Consider the following 22,640-nt stretch of genomic DNA (forward strand, 5'->3'; position numbering starts at 1 on the left):
CACTTGGCAGACCCTCGGCCGTAGGAATGGGTGGCTTCTGCTCAGCCCTAGGGAGAGAAGATGCTCCAGGCATGAAATGCCTCACAGGGAGGGCCCTGCAACCTGTCCCGGAGCCCAGCACATCACCCACAGCATGGGGGATCAAGGGGCGCAGAGACGTGCTCGGCACCACCAGCATGTGCCCGGATACCTCGCCCCATTCCGGCACCCCAGGGAGCCAGGGCCAAGGGCACTTGGGGGCCGCAGCACTTGGCAGATCCCAGTTGGGTGATGCCAAGCCCTCGGCACATCCCTCTCCACAGGTTGCACCTCCCCAGCCCATGCCAAATCCCCCACCCAGGCTGCAGCCTTCGCAGGGGTGTTTCCAGCAGCCCTGAGGGGCAGCAGCCAGCAGAGACACCACCACCACCACCACCCCCCAGAGCTGCAGGCAGGTTGGCAGTGCTGATTCCTCCCCAGCACTGACAGGGTAAACCTCCCACCTGCTGCCAGGCAGGAGAGCAGCAGCCAGCCACCGCAGGAGGCAGCACTTGTGGGGGCAACTGCAGGGACCCCAAGCATCAATGGCCGACCTGGGGACACACCTAAGCTCAGGCGCTGCCAGGGGGTTCCAGCCCCTCATCAGTGATGGGGTCACACCTTGCTGCCCTCAGTCCCTTTGGGGTGCAGGACAGGGTGTCTGCGCTGGTTAACAAGAAAATGATGTTGGGTTTTTTTTTTCCCCACGCAGGACTTGCTGAGCTCCGTGAACTGCCCTGGTAATTATTGCCCGCACCCTGAGCGCGCAGTGCTGGGCAGCGGCCCCAGCCCGTGCTGCAGCAGCCACTTGTGCTGGAGCTGCCCAGAGCAGCGTTAGCGAGGGGCCTTTCAGTTCAAATTGTCAAGGTTTGGCAGAGTCTGAAAGAGCTTTTATTCTAGGGGACCAGGCAACATCTGGCTACCAGTGGGACCGCTGACCTCATCCCCCAGTCCTGCTCGTACCCCCGCCTCTTCCCCACTGCCTCCACCACTGCAGCCCCTCACAGAGCTTGACCCAGCCTTGGTCACTGCCCTTGGCTGCACCCTTGGTACAGCTTGGCTGGACAGCAAGCAGCCCCAGGCGCTGTGGGATGGCTGCCACAGCATCTCGGTGGGAAGCATCACGTCCCATCTCAGCACCAGGCTGACAGGGGTGGCTGTGCTGGCCCGTCTCGCTGCCTCTGCGATCTGGCAGCTCAGCCCCGTGAGCAGAACCCGCTCCTTGCCCCAGCCATGTGCCCCCATCCCCTCCAGCCTCACCGGGACCCTTCACCACCTGCCACTTTGTCCCTGAGCTCTTCTGGAGCTGAGCCCATGAACTGCTGCCGCCAGGGCTCAGCTCCCGGCTGTGGTCCTGGTGTCCCCTTCACTTGTTCAAGTGAAGTGCTGGAGACAGTGGCACCCATGAAAGCCGCAGTGACCATCCTGATGCTCCCCTTCTATCCTCTCTTGCTTTGTCTGAATAAATGAGATGTTCTAGAGAGGAAGCCACACCACGGGGCTTCATGGCCACTGAGGTCATTTGCATCTCCACTGTAGCAATTAAATACTTCACAAGGTAATTGGTCATCACCTGAGGGAGCAAGGCAAAGGACTCAGTGAGGGCAGACTGACCAAAGACTTGTTGACACTTCCCAACATCAGCGTGTCTTTGGTCACTGGCACTTCAGGAGGTGTCTGCCTTGGCTCAAGACGTTAAGTAAAAGGCAAAAAAGGCTTTATAAAAACTGCTGCTCATTGCCAGAGTTCCCAGCTGTCCCGAGTGTCATTCAAAGGACATCAATGATCTCCTCTCTGTTGCTGAAAGCATTCCTGGAGAGCTGCGGAGGTACCCGGAGCAGGCAGCCTGTGGGGCTGAGCTGATCCTGCCCAGCACCGAGCAGCACCGGCACTGCTGCAGCACAGATGCTGCCAGCTGCAGAGCAGCACGTGCACAACACGGACCCAGGGCTCGCAGCACTTTCTCATCTCCCGGCTTTTAATAAACCTCACAGCCCATTTTATCTGTGCCAGAAAATGCAGTCTTGCAAGGCTTCCAAGCAATGCTAACCTGCCCCAGAGCCATTTTCCTTTGGGAACACTGGCTTCCATGCTGTCTGCCAGCCTGTCCAGAGGCAGAGGGGGTAAAGCTGGGAAATTCCCAAACTCCAGAAATGCGGGGTCAGAGAACTACCACGACTTTTAACCCCCAGAGCCATCCTCACCTATTTAGGCCAGAGGAGACTGGTGGTATTGAATGATTCAATCCAGCAGCCAGGGACAGGGTGAGATCAACAGCGGGAAGTGGAAGCAAGACCAGACCAGCCGGGGAAGGTCTGTACTTCAAGCACAGGGTGCATCAACCCCCAGGAAATCTGCCCCCCTCACCACGGATATCCCCTCGGGCAGCGCTGCGGACTGACTGCAGGGAAGCCCAGCAAGCTCTCCCAGCAGTGCAGCAGTTGCTGCTCGACACTGAAGAGGCTGGGCCTGTAACACAGCTTGGCCTGCGCCTCCCCGATGCAGGGATGAGGGGCTACTGAAAGGCTACCGAAATGCTGAGAGCCCTGGAGCAGAGACCTCGCAAGAAGCAGCTCACCTGCCCTGCCCTCGAGAGGCTCAGGGCGAGGACAGCTGCCTGCACTTCTTGGAAGGCTGGTACAAGGAAGAGAAAGCCAAACTCTTCACTGCAGCTGCAGTCAACAAGCCATGAGGACTGTGGTCAGGTTGCTTTAGGGGGTTCAAGCTGGTCGTTAAGAAAAAAAATTCACCAGCAGGGCACTGCAGCACAGAAAGGGTCAGATGCCAGAGGGTTCTGGGGAAAAAAAACCCAGCAAAAGAAAGAACTAGTATTTTTCTACCTTTCAGCCAGAGGCGAGAGCAGGCTGTGACCACAGGCCCCTAGCCAACAGAGAAGGAAAGGCACAGACACGGGGCAGAGCTGTATGCTGGTTTTTAATGTTCCTAAGAACTAGGAAACAGAAATCAAAAATAGACTTTGCTCTTCTTGATAAAAGTAATAAAATGGTTAGCGGTGTTAAATTAATCCTTACAAAACAAAACCCAAGGAGGTTAAATAAAGCCCAGAGGCTCCGCATAAAAACCACAACGACTACAAAACAGCTGCAAAGACGTCTTTACACACCAAAGAAACTCCTCTTCTCCGCTCCTCCCCTATACGGTACACAGCGTCGGCAAACACGGGACTCACACATGTGGGAAAGGAACACGGATGCAATGGGAGCAGCCCTGCGGGGAGCACGGGCGCCACGGACAGAACTATTTACACTATGGACACGGAGCTGTGCTGGTGCCAGTCCGGCCGCAGGAGCCCCCGGGCTCTGCCCGTCCTTCTCCTGCCGGCGCCAGGCTGTGGCCAGCTGCTGGGGCCCCTCCAGCTGCGGCGCTGCGCGCCGAGCACTTGCACTTGCCATCCGTCCCTCCATCTGTCCTGCCGTCCTTTCGCCCATGCATGCATCCCAGCTCTGGCTGCCCCTTCCCTTGGTGCTCTGGCATCGAAGGGGCTGCCTGCTCCTCCTGCTGTACCACGCTGGGTTCCCTTGCCCTCCGGCGGGGGCCGCAGCTCAGCCTCCTCTCCCCACCGGCGGCCGGGTGCTCCCCGGCACTCCTGGGCCGGGGCAGTGTGCAGTTCACAGAGGAAAGCAGGTGCCGTGGAGCTGCTGTGCAAGAGTCCCCCGGGCCGGTGCTGCACAGCCAGCAGTCTCTCCACCGCCCCAGCAAGCCTCCTCAGGCCGCTGGCACCTCCCCTGCTGCCTCGCACCTCTGCACCTTAGTTGGGATTAGTCTCCCGGCTGCTGCTTTGCTCCCGGCCCAGCTCCCGCTCTTTGTCTGCTGTGGAGGAGGAGGAGGAAGAGGAGGAGGAGGAGGAGGAGGACGACGACGACGAGGATGACGAGGAGGAGGAGCTGAGGGTCCGGCCTGAATGCTTGTAGGCTGCAACAAGCTCCTGCAGCCGCTCCGGCGTGGGCTCCCATTTGGCAAAGCCTGCACTGTTCTGCAGGAAGAGGACGGCCGTGTTGTGCACGGCCTTGTAGTACATCTCCTCTCTGCAAGGGAAGAGAACAGGCACTCAGCACCCACCCAGGAGTCACAGAACTGCCACCCAGACCCGATTCCTAGCACCCACCCCTCCTCTCAACTGCGTGTCATGTTTAGGACAAGCATTCATCTCCGTCCTTTTCTCTCATTCTGAGGAAAAAAGCAGGCAGAGTGCAGCATCAGTCATTTCTGAGTAAAGGCAAAGGCTTGTGAACTTTCAGAGAAGCACTGATGCTGCACAGCCACGTAGCGCTCTACAAGCATGTATGTGCACCGCGTCACCACTGTCCCAGAAGGAGACTCATCACAGCAAGGCATCAGTCTTAATCAGGTACAGAGAACTTAAGTGTTTAGGCACTGGTTGCTCAAACAAGTTGTTGCTTGAACTTGTTGCTTAAACAGCAAACCAATGGCCAGCTTGCTCTGCTGAGGACCAGGATCCTGCCTGACCCTTGTTTCTGCTTCCCCCCAAGTGACACCGAATTGCCGTGGCGTTTGGCAGCCCCAGAAGCGCTGCTCAGCTGGATCACCAGATCAGAGGGCTGGCAGAGGAGCACAGATGATCACCACAGCACCACATGTATGACCTGTTCACACTGGACTTTACCCAAGGAATACGCCCCTCACAAGCTTTTTGTTAGTGAAATAACCCGGCAGTCATTGGATGACCATGAGATTCCCAACACTCTGTATGACTATCTTAAAAACCCAGAGCGATTATGCACTGCGTTTGTCCTTGCCTGCTCCCTACTTCCTACTGATTTCAGCTTGGGACAGGATATTTCTGTCACACAGCTTCAGAAACGCATTCCCAGAAGGACCCGAGAAAAAGGCCTACTTTTTGCAGACATGCTGAGACCCGCTGCGGTATTCGTGATCAAAGGCTGGAAGGATGAGCTGGTGCCGCTTGAACTTGCTCTGCTCCATACGGGTCAGGGCTGGTGTAGGAGGGTCCCGCCACTCGGGGATGAAGACAATAAAGGAGAGAGGCTCACTGGAGTTCTCCAGCAGTTTCTAGTTCAACAAGAACATGAACAATCTCAGTGCCGGCTGAGCAATGACATGCCTAGTATGGACATTTCCATATTCCATGGAAACACTTCTGCTTCTAGAGTGGTGCCGCAGCAGTCGCCGTCCTCTGCCTTCTGCATTATAGCCCTGCTGTGAGGGTGCAGGAGCAGTGGGGAGGAGAGGACTGACTGCACAGCTCCATTCAGAAGAACCCCACTGGTGAGCGAACGTACCTCGAAGTGAGAGACCATGGCATCCATCAGCTCCTCACAGAATGGAGGATTTGCCTCAAAAGAGCCACTTACAGGAAAGAAATCCAGGCACGGGCTGGAAGAAAAAGGCAAAGATCCCTATCAGAGAGGCTAGCATTCTAACTCTCACACCTTAAAAAGCATCCATTTGCTAACAAGAAGCAGTCATACTCTCAGAAAGCCTGAATCCCCAGCGTGCAGGGCCTGCTGCATCCAACAGTGGGACCAGTCACTGGGGACACGCTCCACCTGTAGCCACTGAAGGTGACTGCTGATTCAAGCTGGCTGCTTGAGGGCCCAAGTCTCCCATTCTCCAGAACAAGAGGAAGCACTGGCAGACCTACAAACTGCATTACTTCAGGGACCAGAGCCCCACTACTAGACTAACGGCACAGCCCTGACAGTTTCACAGCCAGTCTGTGTCCACTCATTGCATTTAGGCAGGTCTGAAGTACACACCCTTCTGAGCAGACATCACACAACCAACCGGCCACTGCCCTGAAGACACAGACACGTCAGCCTGTCTTGAGGCACTGCACATACACGCACCCACACAGATACACGGCAAGGGCACCGGAATGTAAGACTCACCCCCTGGATCCGAAATACCCGTCTGTATCCAAGAAGGCCGAACAGTACTGTTTAAAATAGCAATTCAGGGGCGAGGCAAAGCATTCAAAACTCACTCCAAAGAGCTTGTGGAGGGCTTCGAAGATGTGCACAGGAAGTGCCCCCTGCAGACCAGTTCCTTCGTACAGACCCACACCGAACATCATCTGAGGAGAGCAAACCCCGGTGAGCCGTGCCTGCACTTGCTGTTCCTGCTGCTCCCTCCACTGACCACGGACCCAGGGCCACACGTCCATGCACCTACTCCTCTAGGTATGCAGGGCCCCCTCGTCCTTTCTCAAATTCATGTAGGTCCCCTGCATGTACCCAAGAATGCTCTTTAGATATTTCATCCAACTCAGGCCCCACAAACCAACTGTCAATTTTCACATATATCCCCCATGAACCTTCAGCTGGCCCTCACGGTCAAGAACTACTGAAGGTTTCTTTCATAAAAATTTATCTTTATCCCCACTGAGGTCTCCAGTCAAGATCACAACTGCTCCCCAGACCACAGCCCTATCTCAAAACACTGGGAGCAGACAACGGACCCAGTTTAAACCCTATTTTGCATCAGACTCCCAGAGCTGCGGACACCCCCCAGAGCAAAGACAAGTACTTCAGGTCCCCACTATTACTAAGGCTTTCTGATGTACAACAACTGTGATGAGACAGTACCTGATATCGACGGAGAAGGCACCAAACCCTGGGCAGAAATTTTTCAAAACCAGAGTCATCAATGCAACTGTACCGATAGAGAAGCCACTGGAAGAGAAAGCCCAGCCATTAACCACAAACAGATTCAACAAAGTTAGACAGTACGCAGACATACCATGACGTGGAGAGGAACACTGAACAATGGGAGCAGGTGGGGCTCTGCATGGAGGCTTGTCAGCACATCTGCTTTTACCATGCGAGTGAACTGCAAGCTCTTTACCGGCGTGAATGAACGTACCACACCAGCAAGTGTCTCTCAGCAAGGGCTGCCTTGCTGGGAGTACAACTGTTCTTGCAGCACAGTACACATCCAAAGCACACGTGCAACACCTTGTAAATATTTTCAGCTGAAGCTTGACCCTGACTAAGGTGAAAGTAGCTGTCCTCACTTCTGCTGCTACTCGGGCAATGTTTGACAGCCTCTGCCTGGTCAGCACTCCCTGCCTCTGCACAGTCCCTCTTCTTGGAGGGCAAGGAGAAAGGAATCCTCCCACTAAAGAGCAGTCTGTGACCAGTCACACAGGACTGGCAGTCAGCCCTTACCAGCTTGCTGAAGTAGTTGCGGCTCACTTTCACCATCTCCCCCTTGTACCGCACACATGCCACATTGTTTTCCATGTGCATTTCCACGCTGGGGAGTGGTGGGGAGGGGATGGCCAGTCTCACTGGGTAACAGTATACGAGCCTGTCCTGGACTTCAGGAGCTTCTATCTCAGCTACAGAAAATAAAGAGAAAGGCAGCCCATTAGAATCCAAGGACACCTGGGACAGATCTTTCTTCTACCTCAAAACACGCAGCGATAGGAACAGGGCTAAAGGGCAGAGTGAAGCCCCCCGAAACACTGATAGTCCTTCACAGATCTCATAGGCAGCTCCCTAGGTTCAGAGCTGATTCCCCAAATTAATTCCATCACCCTCTGCCAAAGCATAGAGAGGGCTCACTTCACAGTACTTCCCCACCTCTAACACAGCAGACTCAGAGACCGCACACAACCATCCCACATCTTCAGGCACATTCCAGGCAAGTAGAACACTCCCCTTGTTGCTACTGTTATTATTTCAGTTTGCCCCAAACTCATCCAAAGCACAATAAATATTCCCAGGCTGCCAACTGCAGGAGGCAAAGGAATCTTCCTGCCACCTTGTAGTTACCCACTGCGGGCAGCAGCTTAGCCTCAGCTTCAGTGGGAAAAAAGAGAGCTCACAGGGAAGATCAGTCAGAAGGAATCACGGATTAAATCCAGTGGGAAGACAAGCAGCAAAACAAGCAGCAAAAGGCAGGCGCTGGGACCTGATGGGAGTCTGAGGAAAGCTAGGACCCAAAAAGGAAAAGGACTACAAAACAGTGTGATGAAGGAAGCGGGGACCATGGAAGAAGGAAAATTTGACTGGAGGCAGTACAGATACAAACTAGGAAGAAAGAACAGAGAAAAGATCAATGAACATGAACCCTCTGCCAGGAAAGGAAGAAGGGTGCATAGTAACGCGCTGGGAGGCAGAGGGGTGAAGAAGGTGCTCAGAACCCAAGAAATGTGGCAGAGGAGAAGGAGGAGAGGGCGCCAGGCATTAGGAAGGGGACTGCCAGCTGTCCTCAGGAATTCACGAAGAAGCAGAGCAAAAAAGCATGGTCCAGGGAAATGAACTTACATCCTGTTCAGTGTGGTCAGCTCCTAACAGGCTACTTAATCCTGACAAGTCATATTTTTAGGATATTTTATATTACACCCAGTAACAGTACTGGAAAATACCTTCCCACTGCATAGGCACTGTGTGACTGTCAGCTAAAACGTATACTGGGCTGGCTATTTCTGACTCTATTAAATTCAACTCCACGGACTCAGAACAGCCCTCCCAACAAACAATGCTACTGGAATGGGGACAGGCCAGAGTGTGTTGCTTTTATGCTGCAGTGCTGTAGCCCTACAGCTCTTCAGAGCTGACTGCATACCAGATATATTGTTCTCTTTGAGTATGGCAAGATGCTTCTCCCGGATCCGCTTGACGTATTCAAGGGATATGTAGTAAATCTTACTGCAGATGCCTTCAACGGAGTCCTTTGCTGCAGCAGACACATGGGGCCCACACTGTTTGCGTAAGTGCTCCAGGCGGTCCTGCAGAACCAGAGAACCAGAGTTCCTCACACAACCTGCCACTGGACTCCCCAGAGGTGTGCAGAGTCTCCACGCCACTGTCACTCCCATTTCACAAAGCAAAGGAAAGCAATCGCAGCCTTCTCCAGAAGGACCCCAGCACTCCTTCCATCCTTGCCCAGGCTCCCTGCGCTCAGCTGCACAAGCAGAGGGATACTGACCATGTAGTCCTCCTTCGAGGCCGAATGGTCCCGTCGCAGCCAGCTGAAGGTGTCCTCCACATTCCACTTCACCACCTTCCTGCTGTCTGGTGAAGCACTCCTGCACAACACAGAGAAGCAAAATTTAAGCCACGGCTGCACGGCAACGTATTCCATCCCAGCACAAGGGTTTTGTCAGAGGGGGAACACAGCTGCTGACACTTCCTCAAGGCCCTACCCTGTCACTCCCCTCCTGGCCTTCTCCGGAAGGTGCTTCCAAATATTTCTATGACTAGGGACTGCCATACTCGCTCCAAAACACACTCTAGCTGTCTGCTGTCCGCTCTGCAATAGGAGAGGCAGATAAAGAATTTATCTACTATGGAAATGGTCCGTTTTGATCTTGCCTCTCATTTCCAAATACAGCCACTGCTAGGAGCTTGTGACTCTGAGAAAACTACCCTGTTAACAAGCTTTTTATTTTCCCCACAAGGCTATCTTCCTCAGTTCTGTCCTGTGGCAGAACTTGTCAGAAAAAATCATACATGGTATAATAAAACACCACTCTAAGCTTGTTGCTCTGTAAGAGCAGTGGGTGCCGAAGCACTCATTCTCTTCTCAGGGATAAATGACAGAAGTCATTTCCATGTCCAGTATTTCACAGATTCTCACTTGTCTCTGCAAACATTCAGCTTCTCAACAACAGATTTTCCTGTAACATTACTATCAAAAGACGTCTCTGGCACTATATTGTTTTTCTTCTGTATGTTCCTACCCCTGATTTTTCTCAGTAAGATTATGACCAATGCTGAATAAGGTGTGATGCAGCAGTCCCTTCTGAAAATCCTTATGACCTTTTCCTCTTTTCTGAACGTGACAGCACTGGAAGAGGAACTCCCACCTGGATTCTATCAGCCGTTTCGCAGCCTCAGCGTACTTGAAGAGTAGTCTCTTGGCTTCCTCCCGGAACTTGATTCTGGATAACCTGAAGTAAGTTCAAATTCATATGCATCAGTTCCACATCTGCCACGGAGGCAGGCACGGAGGCCAGATCCAGTTCCTGAGCTTTAGATCACCAGCACCCTATCACTTCATCAGTAAAAGTATAACACAAAAGCACAGAACCACAGCAGCTAAATCACTGGACCAGAACAATACAAAAACATCCCAGCAAGGTGCCCTGTCTTTGAACAGTACCTGATGGGAATGTCATTCATGATCTCTCTGAACATGGAAGGAGACACTACTGGCTCACAGTCACTCGGCAAAAGAGGATCTGTCCCTTTATCGACCACTTTCCTCTCCAACATCCAGCGATTAAAGGACTCCCTCGGGGGGTCAATCCCTGGAGAAGCACAGAAGAAGGGTCTAATCAATACCATAAAGAGATGCCCAGAAGCTCTGATAAGGATCACTACATGGGAATTCTGCCTAATGAGTTCACAACCAACAATGTGACCGAGTACAGTTGTCACAAAAAGAGACCACACGAACAAGGCAGACATAAACCAAAAGGAAGAACACCACAGTACTGCGGGATTAAAAACGTGAATAAGGGGAGCGCAATAGAAACGCACCTTCTCGCTGCTGGCAGAGCTCTCGATAATGTTGCCGCAGCTTGAGAATGAGCTGGGATCGAAGCAGCTCCACCTCAGGGTGTGGAGAAAGCACTTCAGATGGTGCTCTCTGCTTAATCACTGCATTTGTCTGAATATCCAGGTCCCAATATACTCTATGGCAGAAACAAATGTCATCAGGATGGCCAGATCATTGGCTAATTATCAAATATTACTTCTAAAGATGCTTCCTTGGGCTCTTTCACCAGCCAGGAAATGGAACTATCTAGACTCCTTGCAAAGATATAGGGGAGTGTTACGTCCCTCGGATTCTTCAAAGACACCTGGAAAACCAGGTGTCTCTAATATACCACCGAGAAAAGAACTGAAGACAACTGGAGGCAACTCACTCAGTTGGTCGTAGAAGAGCTGCCTGCTGTTTATCTTCAGGTGAAACACACCATGCCTTCAAAACAGAGGTTCCTGGAATACTGGGAGAGCTGGGGACTGGCTGAGCAGCTGGGTTCCCTGGGACATCCGCCTAGGTGTGTAAAAGATTAATTACTGCTCCACAGAGACAGGTAAAGGGGAAGCAGTCCCATATATCTAACAATCCTGCACCTGCACACTACTCAAGATATGCTCGAGCAATTGCTGGGGGTATCTGGCCTGCTGTTGGCATAAGTTAACACAGACATGCAAGCTACCACATTTCTGAGTCATCAACTGTTATCTCCCAACTCCCAAACTCCACCTCAGGCTGTAAGAGAGAAATGGCAACTTCGCAGGACCTGAGTCTGCTTCCACTTTTGTACTTTCAGAGTGTCAGCTGTCACAGCTTGAGTTATACTAGGGTGACTTGACCTTGCACAGTTAAAAAAAATAGGTCCAAGCTCCCAAGCCCCCCTAGGTTTCAGTGTGAACATCCTTAAGCCCTTTTGTTTCACAGCACCAGACCTACCTTGGGCTTTTTCACACTGTTGCCGCTCAGTGGAACCTCTTCAGAGAATCTCCTCTTCCTTTGCTTGCTCTCCACAGAGGTATCTATAATCCCACCTTCCAGTGGCATCGGAGCTGCATTCAATCCCAGAGGGTCTGACTATGAGTGTCCAAACAACAGCACATGTTAATTCATCAGCTGCTACCGCAGAGGCCCAAACAAAGGCAATAAGCCCTCTTAGCTCCCAAACAGATGGAAATAAGGACACCAATACTCACACCTGCAGAAAGCTAAAAAATTCTCTTCTAGACCTGTGTCTGTATGCTTTTTTTTTTTTTTTTTTTAAGACTTAGATGAGAAAAATGCAGCACAACTCCCCCAGGCTGAGCGTTCTTTGAGCAGTGTGCTACACCTGAAACAGCACTACCTGAGTGTGCACCTGAAGGAGGAACATTTCATCGGAACCAAGCCAGATGATAGACTTAGCAAGGAGTTGTGAAGGTAGAAAGACCCTCCCACATGTGCAATCTGAAGTCCACAAGACCACAGCATCCGCCCCTGCATATTGGCACAGCCCCTTGAGAAGAGTGCTTACTTACAATGACATCATGCTGTCCCAGAACAGGCATTTCCCACAAAGACTGGTTAGTGAAGCGATTGAAGTAGTAGGGGCGATTCTCCCGCTTGCTCCAGCACTTCTCCCAGCCAGCCTGCACCAGCTCATCTGAGAAGACAGTGAGAGAGTCAAAGAGCAGTCCTGAACAACAGCCCTGGCCCTTCAGGTCCCCGTTACTGTCACGGCACATTCTGAAATCTGCATTGTTCCTAGCCTTCCTTAGTGGCCTCGCTTCACCTTCTCTCCCCTGCTACCAGGGCCCTGCGGAACCCTGTGCTGGGCCTTCCCAAAAGCAGAGTCGGTACCTGGCAGGTCCTGTACCAGTCGCATAGGTTTGGGGGAGCTGGGCTGGTTCTGGTTGGAGGTGCCAGGTGAGTGACTCATGAGAGAGGCTTCCTCTGCAGGGCTTCTGTGATTCTCATTGGCCATTTCTCAGCAACCGCACTAGAAAACAAGAGAGCCATAAAATCCGTGTTAAGGCAGGAAAGATCCCAGATCCACTTGGCCCACTCAGCTGTAGCACTACAAGTTCATTCTGACAATAGAACAGGGTTTGAACCAGCACAAAACACACAAAACAGCTCCTAAACCCTGAAAAATACCTGTTATCCCAGATACAACTAGCTGTGAGGAATGCTGAGCTTTAAATGGTGTCGCCAAAGAGTTCTTAAGGCCAGCATTCAAAATAATCACTTCTCAGCTAGATCTCTCCTAAAAGTACAGCATCTGGTCCCATACATCAGGACTGAGAACATAAAAAAATAAAATAACACTCTTCTGTGAACACGTACCACCTTCTGCCACACTAATACTAGTCGTATCTGATCTGCTGTCCTCTGACACAGTTTAAATCAACATTTACACACACATAACTACACACAATTTAAACAAAAAGACCTTTATTTAAAGACTTCTACGTAAAACAGCCCTACTGCTTCACTAGTAACAAATTCAGTGGTTCGGAGGACCACAGGCTAGGAGTTAGGAACTCCTGAACTACCTTCCTCAGTACATCCCAGGCCCAGACTAGCCGTAAGGCCTCAGCCAGGCTGTTTTAGCCTTTGGTACTTTTTCATTTGCATAATAACAGTTATGCAAAAGAAGGTCTGTTGAAACAATAACGCTACTCTTAATCATAATTTAATGTGGCCAGCTGGACAGAAACAGCCAGGCTTTTCCTCTCTTAGTCACCATTCTTTCCCCCTGGGGAAGTTTCTGAAACAGCACTGCAGATTGCTCCTCTCTGGCAGCCTTAAATACAAGGGCCATGAACTGGCAGGGAAACAAGGCATTTTAAATAACTACCATCTACCTCAGTTATTTAACTCTAATCAGGCCTTCAGAGACGCCTTACACACCACCAAAATTAGGGCTGCAGTAGCACAATCTTGTATACCAAAGTGTGTTTTTTAACTGAACGCTATGGCAGCCTCAGCAGTAGGCTCCCTTGTCTACCATCATCTCTTAAATAAAAAACTCTGGCTTGGTTTGCAGGCTAAGTAATTTGGATTTATTCACCTTTGTTCCCTTTCCCGTCCATTAAAAGTCTTGCTGACTATTTCAGAAGAGCAGAACAGCAGGAGACAACGACAAAGAATTAGCAGGCACTAGCTCAGTTGTCTATATTATGGGTTGTGGAATCAGTGTGATGCATTGAGGAACTCGACCGTTTCAGCACCTTGGAAGATGCTTCCATCCTTCCAGTCGGGGCAAGCAAGGAAAAGTATGGGACACTGCAAAAGCCTGGAGTTTCAATCTCGGCTCAGAACTAGGCAGGCAATAACCAAGCCCACAGGCAAAAGTGTCTGCTACAGAGTGTACCAACGCAACCATGAATATTTAATTGCCTCAGCAGGTCAGCATTGTGCAATATTTGTTTATTCACGCGCTTCCTCCTGAACTCCAACCCCGCCGCCGTGCCCTCTACAATCACTTCACTTCAGCTAGCTGCCAGAAAGGCAGTGAGGTTAGCCCAGCCCGCGGCAGCAGCTCAGCCTCGTGTTGGGGTTTCACAGTGCGGGGAAGCACGGCGGAGCCCAGGGGCCCTAGGGCTGCGGGGCAGGAGCCCCACCGGGCAGCACTGCGGGTGCAGCAGCTTTTTCAGACTAACAACATATTTGCACATGCAGTTGCTGATGTGTCCTGCACATTTACACAGACAACACACCGGTAATGAACGGATATGTACTGACAGGACCAGACCTCTCGAAGTGAGCCAAGGATGTATTTCAAGAAGTTAGGGAGAGCAGCACTGGGTACTGCGATCTTCCTAGACTGGATAGCACACACCGGCTGCAGCGACTTGCCAGTGTTTTTCACCACCGACCGCTCAAAAACAGCCGTCAAATACAGTTCACTGTTTTTGCCTTCTCTCATTTACAGATAAACTAGAACGGTGGAAGTAGACAAGAAGCTTTATCACTTGATCAGTCTTGACAAGCATTAAATCCAAGTACCCTGAAAGTCTGGGAAAAGGAAAAAAGCAAACTAAAAGGAATCCTGACAGAAGCAACTCTACTTGTATGTAACTAGTATTGGGACTTATGACAGTGAAAGGGATCCAGAGTAAGCATTTTATGGTGATTACGGTATTGTTTTTATACACCGTGGCAATGCATACAGTACTTCACAGACATAGTAGAACGCTGTCCCTGCCCAGAGAGCTTACAACCTAGGAGCAGCAGCACAACCAGAGAGTCCACAGCAAGGTGGAAGAAGACACAAAGTAAAGAGGTACAGCAAACAGGATCATTATTCGTTTCCATTTCAGCAAGGCAACGATTTTATACAAGACAACAGCAAATGCGAACAAAGGAGAGCAGCGACAGACCCCTGGGACACAGCAAGGTTCTCCCTCATCCCAGAGCCACGGCTGCTTCAGGAGGCTGGGAACCAGGCCACCGCCTCCCTCCAGCGGTACTTCTGCCTGTCCCCAGAGCCAGCCCCTGCGCCTGGCCCGGTGGGACGGGGCCGAGGAGAGCACAGAGCTCCCGAGGCGGCACGCACAGGCGGCCAGCACGCTGGGGACCGAGGGGCCGTGTCTGCCGAGGGGACGCGTGCTGCCGGGCAGCGGGGCGACAACTCCCGGGGCTGCCCTCCCGGAGGCGCTGACGGGACGGAGCTCCTCGGCGCGGCGGGCCGGGACCGGCGGGCAGCCACGGGCCCAGCGAGTGCGGAGCGGAGGCGGCGGCGGCGGCAACTCTGCAGGCTGGACGGGAGGAGTCCGGGGCCGCGGTCTAAGCGGGGCGGAGGCCGGGCGGCCCCGCGCCCGGGCAGGCGAGTACTTACGGTGGCGGGCTGCCTGGCGGGACGCGTGGCCGTCGCTCCGTGCTCGCCGCTGGCGCGCAGGGGCCGCATCCTCATAGCGGGACGTCCCGCGCCTGGCCCGCGGGGGCCGCTGCGGAGACAGGAGGCCGTTACGGCGCGCCGCGGGGGAGGAGCCGCCGGGACGCGCGCAGGCGCGGCGCCGGGAGCGCGGCGCCCAGCGCAGCCCAGCCGGGGCAGGCGCAGCGGCGGCGGCGGCCGCGCTCTAAGATGGCGGCCGCGAGCCTGCGCCGCCTCCCCTCCGCCGGCCGCCCGCCCGCCGCCGCCGCACCCCTTCCCACGCCAGGGGAGGTCCCGGCCGCGCGGGTGCGCCGCTTACCTGGGCGTGAGGTCGGGGGCTGTAGGCACCGGGCACCGCTGAGTCTCCCGCCGCCGCCCCACCTCCGCCTCGCCCGCCCCACCGCCGCCATCTTGCGCCGGGACCGCGGGCCGCCGGTGCGCAGGCGCGGGGCCGCCCCGCCCTCGGCACTGCGCAGGCGCCGCCGCCCGGCCCCGGGACCGCGCATGCGCGTCGTGCCCGCACCCCGGCCCGCCGACAGGGCGCCCGCGCGGCGCTCGGCCCGCGCTCGGGCGGGCGCATGCGCGGAGGGCGGGCCGCGGCCCCCCCCGCCATCTTTGTCGAGGCGCGGCCCGCCCAGCTGTGGGCACGGGCTGCCCGGCCGCCTGCGCTATTTCGGGCCGCGCAGCCTGTTATTGCGGCCCGCGGCGGCCGCTGCGGCGCGGCCCTGCCCCCCGCCGCGGGCGGTTCCTGCCAGAGGCTGGGCGCGGCCGCGACGCGGTCGCCACTGAAGGGCCTTTGAAGCGCGGCGGCGCCGGGGTGGGGCAGGCAGCTGGGCCCCGATGTGCGGCCGCGGCGGGCACCCGCAGTGGGGCCTCGAGTCGGGGCGGCCCTGGCAGCCGGTGCTTGCTGACGGGAATGCCCCGGGGGCGCCCCGCCGCCCCCCGCTCGCTAACGTTAACTTGGTCTGCGAGGTTCGGTTCTCAAACGGTGGCAGAGGCCGGCGGTGGCAGTGTGTGGCGGGTGACCCTGCACGCACCCTGCCCGGTGGAGCCGGGGCATGCAGCCAGGCGGCCGCGCTGCTCCTGGGGATCGCTCCCCGGCTCTGAGACCGGCAGGAGCTGCGGTGCGGCCGCCTTCCTCCATGGCCCGCGTGCCCAGCTGCGCTGCCCAGCGTGGCTGGGGCTCCGGCAGGTGAGCGGCGGGGCCCTTTGTGCCCAGCGGTTGCAGCCTGGAGCCCAGGCCGTGCGCTCGCTGGGGCACGTGTGTCACCGCTGCCCACAGCGCAGGAGCCCGGCCCCTGCCGGAGTGCGGCACTCGCAGCGTGACGGCAGCAGCCCGCATCCAGTGCGACGTGCTGGAGGACAACACAGGATGGGGAAGGGGGGCACGGCCCTTACTGAGTCCCATCGCCGCCATGGGCACTGGCCATGGGGCCATCACCCCCAGCTGTGGGGCCCTTTCCTGCCCTTTGCCTCTGGAGTGTGTCCCCCTACCCAGCTTTCCAAGTGGCTTTCTGTCTTGCTGGGAAGTGGTCTGACCTGCTCGCTCTTCCAGAAGTCCTGCCCTCTGCTCCGAGAGCACCGGGGTCAGTTTAATGAGTTAATGCTGGCAAAGCAGCTCTGGAGGGATAAGTGCTGTGTAAGCACCAAGTCTCCCTGCACTGGAGGCGTGAGCCCCTGCAGCCTGGCTCTGTTGCCCTACAGCACAGATAATTGCCCAGAGCGCAAAGTGCTGGCTCAGACCAAGCCCTTGTTGCAGTTGCACGGCCTGGGGGGGTAGAAGACTATGAAGGGACAGCATGAAACCGCGATCCTTGGAGTGAGGAGGGTCAAGCAGCCTCAAATGGGGGTGAGGGCAGGGGCAGCCCATTGGCTGCACCCCTGCAGTCCGCTCAGGCAGGGGCCTTGGAGGGAAGCTGTAGCCTGGGGAGCTGCTCATCCCCTCATGACAGGCGCTTACAGGGGCGGGATGAGCAGCGTGGCAGTGCAGGCATTGCTGGGGCCGCTTTAGCAGCACCCCTTACGGTGCTGGACTGTTTTGGCAACACCCGTCATGGTGCTACGTACCCCAGTGTCTGCCAGGCTGCTGGCAGCAAGCTGGGCAACTGCGGTCAGAGGGGCATGTCCCGCAGGCCCTGAGCTGCCCGGCTGCCCGTGGCAGGGGCCTGGGCAGCGCAGCGGGAGCAGTGCTGAGGATCTAGCAGCCTCAGCAGCTTCTCTGCCTGGGGCTCACATCACAGGTGGGCATGAACCAGCCCCCATCAGCACCCCTGGCCTGGTGCCACAGGTTCTACATTGGGCTCCAGCCCTGGTGCAGACCCTGCCGGGCAGGGCTGGAGCTGGCAGAGGGCAGCTGGGGTCTTGGCACCAGCAGAGGCTTTGTAAGGCAGACTAGTGGGGGCTGACATGACATGATGGACCCCTTGGACCTCATTTGTACATGTGTCCCTCGCAGGCTGAGCACTGCCTGGGTGCCGGGGAGGCCCAGGGACGTGGTGTGTGGCTGTGCGTGTGGGACATGTGGGGAGCAGCAGGGGAGGAAGGCTGTGTGCTCAGCCTGGAGCCTGGGTGTCTGAGCAACCCGCTGTCTTTCTGCCTGTGCTGGCAGGCGGCCGGGGCTCAGCGTGCTAGAGACCTGCATCCTCCCAGTCCCGCTGTCTCCTCCCAGCTGTGGGCTCGCAAGGAGTGGCAGCTGGTGGGATATATAAAGGCAAGGGAACCTCAGCCAGCTCAAAAGAAACTCCTGGAGCTACTGGTGTTCTCCTTCCCTCCCTCCCTTCGCGTGATTCAGCTTCCCCACACCGGGGGAGCCGAGGACAAGCCTTACTGTAAGTACCCGAACCCAGCCAGCATTGTGTAGGCAAACCCCTGGGTCCATGCACGGCCCTGGGGAAGGATGGCGGCTCTGGGCCCTGGGCAGGAGGGTCCCTGTCCTCTCCCTTGCAGAGAACTGGGGGAAAATGCTGGTGGGGAGAAGCTCTGGACCATCCCCACAGTCTTGCAGGGAGCTCTGCCTGTTGCTGCTGGATGGACAGGCTCCAGCACCCATCTCAGCCCAGCATGCGGGCAGGCAGCACATCTCCGGGGCGGGGGGGGGCTGTGCAGCTGTGAGTAGCCCCACAGGAGAGGGTTCCCTGCTCTGTGGGGTGCTGGGGTTCTCCACCACAGCAGCACGTGCTGGACTCATGCCTCACTATGCAGTTTTGGGAGCTGGGTGTGTTCAGGGCGGGGGGGGGGACGCTGCCGTTGTTGGCAGGAGCTGAGGGCAGCGAGTGTTCCCAGGGGACCTGAGACCCTGCAGGCCCCCCAGGGTCTGTGCTGGGGGCTTCAGCGCAGCACCCTGGGGTGGGAGCTGTGCCACTCATGGGCTGCTGGTCCATGGGAGTTCAGGTGATGGGGATCTCGGCAGCACTGAGGAGTTTGGGGGGGGGGCAGTGGAGCTGTGGGGTATTCCTTGGGGCCGCCCCCTGCCCCAGGGCTGTGCGCAGGTCAGGCAGCAGCCGCCTTTCTCCCAGGGTGGCCAAGTGTCCCCCATGTGCTGCTCCAGACCAGCCCATGCTGACCCTGCTCTCTGCCTCCAGGTGCGAGATGGCTGCCGGCAGCTGCCTCCTCCTCCTCCTCCTCCTGCCCTGGCTGGTCACAGCCTCACACAGCCCACCTGGCTGCAAGATCCGGATTACCTCCAAGGGGCTGGACCTGGGTAAGGGGCCAGCCAGGATCCTGATCCCAGGGCCCGGGTAGGAGGGAGGTTGGGATGCTGCTCCTGGGGTCTGCACCTGGGTAAGGCTCTGCCCACGGTGCCCACACATGCGGGTGAAGAGGAGCAGGGGGATGGGCTGGGGGGGTGATGCTGCTGGGAGGGCAGCACAGCCTGGCTATGGCCAGCTCAGGCTTGCTTTGCTTTGTAGTGAAGGAGGAAGGGCTGCGTTTCGTGGAGCAGGAGCTGCAGAACATCACAATGTCAGACCTGCATGGGAAGGAGGGGCAGTTCCATTACAACATCAGCCAGTGAGTGCCACCCGCTTCCCATGCATGTGGCTCCCCGCACCTATCTGTCCATCCGACCGTCTTTGTCCCCTCCCTTGCAGGGTCAAGGTGATGGACCTGCAGCTGGCACTTTCTGACCTGCACTTCCAGCCTCAGCAGTACCTTGTCTTCAGCATCAACAATGCCTCCATCAGCCTACGCTTCCGGAGACAGCTGCTCTACTGGTTCTTGTGAGCTCCCTCCCCACCCTACAGCCTACCCTACAGGGAACTGCTTGGCTACTGCTCGGCCATGCCTGCTGGATGCTGTGGCTGCCTTGCATCCCTGCCCTGCAGCTGGTAGGAGCCATGTGCTCCTCTCATCTGCTTTCCTGATTTCTAGCTATGATATTGGGTCCATCAATGCCTCTGCGGATGGCGTCAACATCCACACAGTGCTGCAGCTGGCCAAGGACAAGGCTGGGCGCCTGAAGATCTCTAACATCACCTGCAACGCCTCCATTGCCAGAATGCACGCAGGCTTCTCCGGCACACTCAGGTATGCCTGACCCCCCTGCGGTGGGCCTGTCCCTTGGCCAGACCAGCTCTGCCTGTGCCCAGCTCCCCGACCCCGCTTTCTGCACCCTTGGGACTTCCCCACCCCTATCTGTGTGCCCGCGTGGGGACGAAGGGACAGGGCTGGAGCCACAGGGGAAGGCAAGCAGCTGCAGAGCTGCTCTTGTGTCCTGCAGGAAGGTCTACGAGTTCCTGAGCACTTTCATTGTGACAGGGATGCGCTTCCTCCTCAGCCAGCAGGTACGGCTGAGCGCAGGCAGGCAGCGGAGCCTGGGGGAGCCTGGTCTTTCCAGGCCCCGCAGCAGGAGGAGGGTCCAGGTCCTCATCTGGACCTGGGAGTGATTCCCCTCTTAGCTCAGCCCCTTGCCTTTCAGATCTGCCCATCCCTGGAGCATGCCAGCCTGGTGCTGCTGAACTCCGTGCTGGACACAGTGCCAGGTGAGTGCTGCCCTGTGGTAAGGGACCAGACCCTGCTCACTGTGGGGAGGACAAAGCAGGCCATGGGGCTGCCCGTGGGCTTGGTCACAACAGCACATCTTCCCTGGCAGTGAGGAACTACGTGGACGAGCACATTGGGATTGACTACTCCCTCCTGCGGGATCCGGTTGTCTCCACAGACAGCCTGGACCTAGACTTCAAGGTGAATGCTGACCATGCCCTGCTGTCCCTCTCAGTCCCCCTGGGAGTGGCTGTGCCAGCATGCACACCGGGAATCACTGAGTGAGCATGGTGGGCTGTGCTATGACTGCAGAAATGTCTCCTGTTCTCGGCCCAGGGCATGTTCTTCCCCCGTGCAAGGGAGAATCAGGAGCTGGAGAACCACGCAGTGGAGCCAGTGATCAAGGAGACTGAGCGCATGGTCTACGTTGCCTTCTCCGAGTACTTTTTTGACTCAGCCATGCACGCATACTTCCAGGCGGGTGTCCTGGCCATAGAGCTCCAGGGGGAGAAGGTAAGCAGTGCTGGGACACCCAGCTCCATGCAGGCAGGGGCCTGCTGCCAGGCGGGAGGGGGGGGCTGGGCTCGGCCCGCAGGGTGCTATCCAGGGAGCAGCTCTGCTGGGATCAACAGCAACTGCTTGCTTACCTGCCAGTGGTTTATCCTCCCTGCAGGTGCCCAAGGACCTGGAGGTTTTGCTGAGAGCCACCTTCTTTGGGACCATCTTCATGCTGGTGAGAGGAGCACCCAGCTGGGGTGGGAGGCACAGGGGAGCCCCTGGGGCAGGGCAGAGCACAGCCCTGCCCAGCTCTGTGCCTCCAGCTCACCTGCTCTCCTCAGAGCCCCGCTGTGGATGCTCCCCTGCGGCTGGTGCTGCAGGTGTCAGCTCCCCCCCGCTGTGTCATCAAACCCTCCGGAACCTGGGTCTCAGTCTCTGCCTTCCTCAACATCTCGCTGGTGCCCCAGGGCCGCCCTGCTGTCCAACTCTCCAGCATGGCCATGGTGAGCAGGGGGCTGGCTGGGAGCAGTGTGCGTGGCTGGGGGTCCCTGTGCCCCCACACCAGCGCAACACAGGAAGAACGTTTCCCAGCCCACATAGGAAAGCTCTGGTGTCCCAAAGCAGGACAACTGGGCTCACGGAGGAGGAAGAGGAGCCAGCCTGACCAGCTGCCTGCCTGCACGGGGCACAGCAGGGCTGCGACTCAGCCTTCTCTCTCCCTAGGAAACAAAGCTGAGCGCCAAGGTGTTTCTGCAAGGGAAGGCGCTGCGCGTGCAGCTGGACCTGCGACGGTATGGCCCGTGCTGGGGTCCCGTGGAGGTTGCGGGAAGGGTTCCCTTCATGCCCCGCTCATGGCTGCTTTCTCCCGTGCAGGTTTCGCATCTACTCCAAGCAGTCTGCGCTGGAGTCGCTAGCGGTGAGCAGACCTGTGCCAGCCCAGGGGTCTGGCCTCCCTTGCTAGCCCCCAGTCACAGCCTGGGGAAGGGCTGGGGCTGCACGTCAGAGGGCACCTCTTATGGCCCATCAGGCAGGTCTGCTGCTGCTGCACTCACCCATGCTCCTCTCTCCCTAGCTGTTCTCACTGCAGGCACCACTGAAGACCCTGCTGCAGCTGACGATCATGCCCATCATTAATGGTAGGCACCACAGCTGCCACGCACAGCTGGGCTGGAGGCACAGTGGTACTTGACTTCACTGCATCTCTCCCTCCCTGTAGAGAGAACTAAAAAGGGAGTGCAGATCCCACTGCCGGAAGGCATGGACTTCACCAAAGAGGTGGTCACCAACCACGCGGTATGTGGTGGGATGGGGACAGCCTGGGCCCTGCTGGGGCAGGGTGCAGTCACACGCAGCCTCATGCTAATGCTCTTCCCCTTCGCAGGGATTCCTCACAGTGGGAGCTGATCTCCACTTCTCCAAGGGGCTGCGGGAGGTGATTGAGAAATACCACCCAGCGCCTACCACCCCTGCCTACCCAAGCTCATGGCCCGCAGAGCCCAGCAGGGACCCCCACCAGCTCTAGCTCTTCCCACTTGCTCCTTCACCCTGGACCAAGGGCAGATCCCGGGCTGGACCCGTAGACTGTAGGTAGGAAGCAGCTTCCCTGGTACCACTGGCACATCCTGCAGGGTGCCCGTGCCCCTGTGGGCAGCAGCAGGGTGGAGACAGCTGCTCTGGGAACCCCTGCTGCACCCCTTCTCTTTACACTAATAAACCACTCAACTCCAGCCTGTGCAGCCTCATTGCTTAGACCACACAGCTACCAGCACGTGGAGAGAGACAGGGGGAGGGG

General features: G+C 56.5%; 2 protein-coding genes across 4 annotated transcripts; one reads left to right on the forward strand and one right to left on the reverse strand.

Annotated features, from left to right (window-relative positions):
- Positions 1-2,934: 2,934 nt before the first annotated feature.
- On the reverse strand, positions 2,935-15,443 carry PCIF1 (phosphorylated CTD interacting factor 1). Of its 2 annotated transcripts, none has more exons than XM_040609434.1 (16): positions 15,335-15,443; positions 12,352-12,490; positions 12,030-12,154; positions 11,452-11,589; positions 10,901-11,031; positions 10,512-10,666; positions 10,132-10,279; positions 9,836-9,919; positions 8,956-9,055; positions 8,593-8,755; positions 7,188-7,360; positions 6,606-6,692; positions 5,910-6,094; positions 5,301-5,394; positions 4,895-5,070; positions 2,935-4,064 (listed from the first exon to the last, which is right to left on the reverse strand). In XM_040609434.1, the coding sequence occupies exons 2-16, from the start codon at positions 12,473-12,475 to the stop codon at positions 3,788-3,790; spliced, it is 2,160 nt and encodes a 719-aa protein (XP_040465368.1). In that variant the 5' UTR covers positions 12,476-12,490; positions 15,335-15,443; the 3' UTR covers positions 2,935-3,787. The 2 variants fall into 2 exon arrangements, with proteins under 2 accessions (XP_040465368.1, XP_040465367.1); XM_040609433.1 differs by lacking the exon at positions 15,335-15,443 and adding an exon at positions 14,249-14,689.
- Positions 15,220-22,575, forward strand: LOC121095080 (phospholipid transfer protein). 2 transcript variants are annotated; one of them, XM_040609448.1, is made up of 16 exons: positions 15,220-15,322; positions 18,952-19,070; positions 19,279-19,378; positions 19,459-19,587; positions 19,739-19,894; positions 20,088-20,151; positions 20,286-20,349; positions 20,460-20,551; positions 20,687-20,863; positions 21,024-21,083; positions 21,190-21,351; positions 21,572-21,639; positions 21,722-21,764; positions 21,921-21,984; positions 22,065-22,141; positions 22,230-22,575. In XM_040609448.1, the coding sequence occupies exons 2-16, from the start codon at positions 18,959-18,961 to the stop codon at positions 22,368-22,370; spliced, it is 1,509 nt and encodes a 502-aa protein (XP_040465382.1). In that variant the 5' UTR covers positions 15,220-15,322; positions 18,952-18,958; the 3' UTR covers positions 22,371-22,575. The 2 variants fall into 2 exon arrangements, with proteins under 2 accessions (XP_040465382.1, XP_040465384.1); XM_040609450.1 differs by lacking the exon at positions 15,220-15,322 and adding an exon at positions 17,828-18,198.
- Positions 22,576-22,640: the final 65 nt, after the last annotated feature.

This window comes from Falco naumanni, chromosome 10, assembly GCF_017639655.2.
Source record: "Falco naumanni isolate bFalNau1 chromosome 10, bFalNau1.pat, whole genome shotgun sequence".
NCBI lineage: Eukaryota > Metazoa > Chordata > Aves > Falconiformes > Falconidae > Falco > Falco naumanni.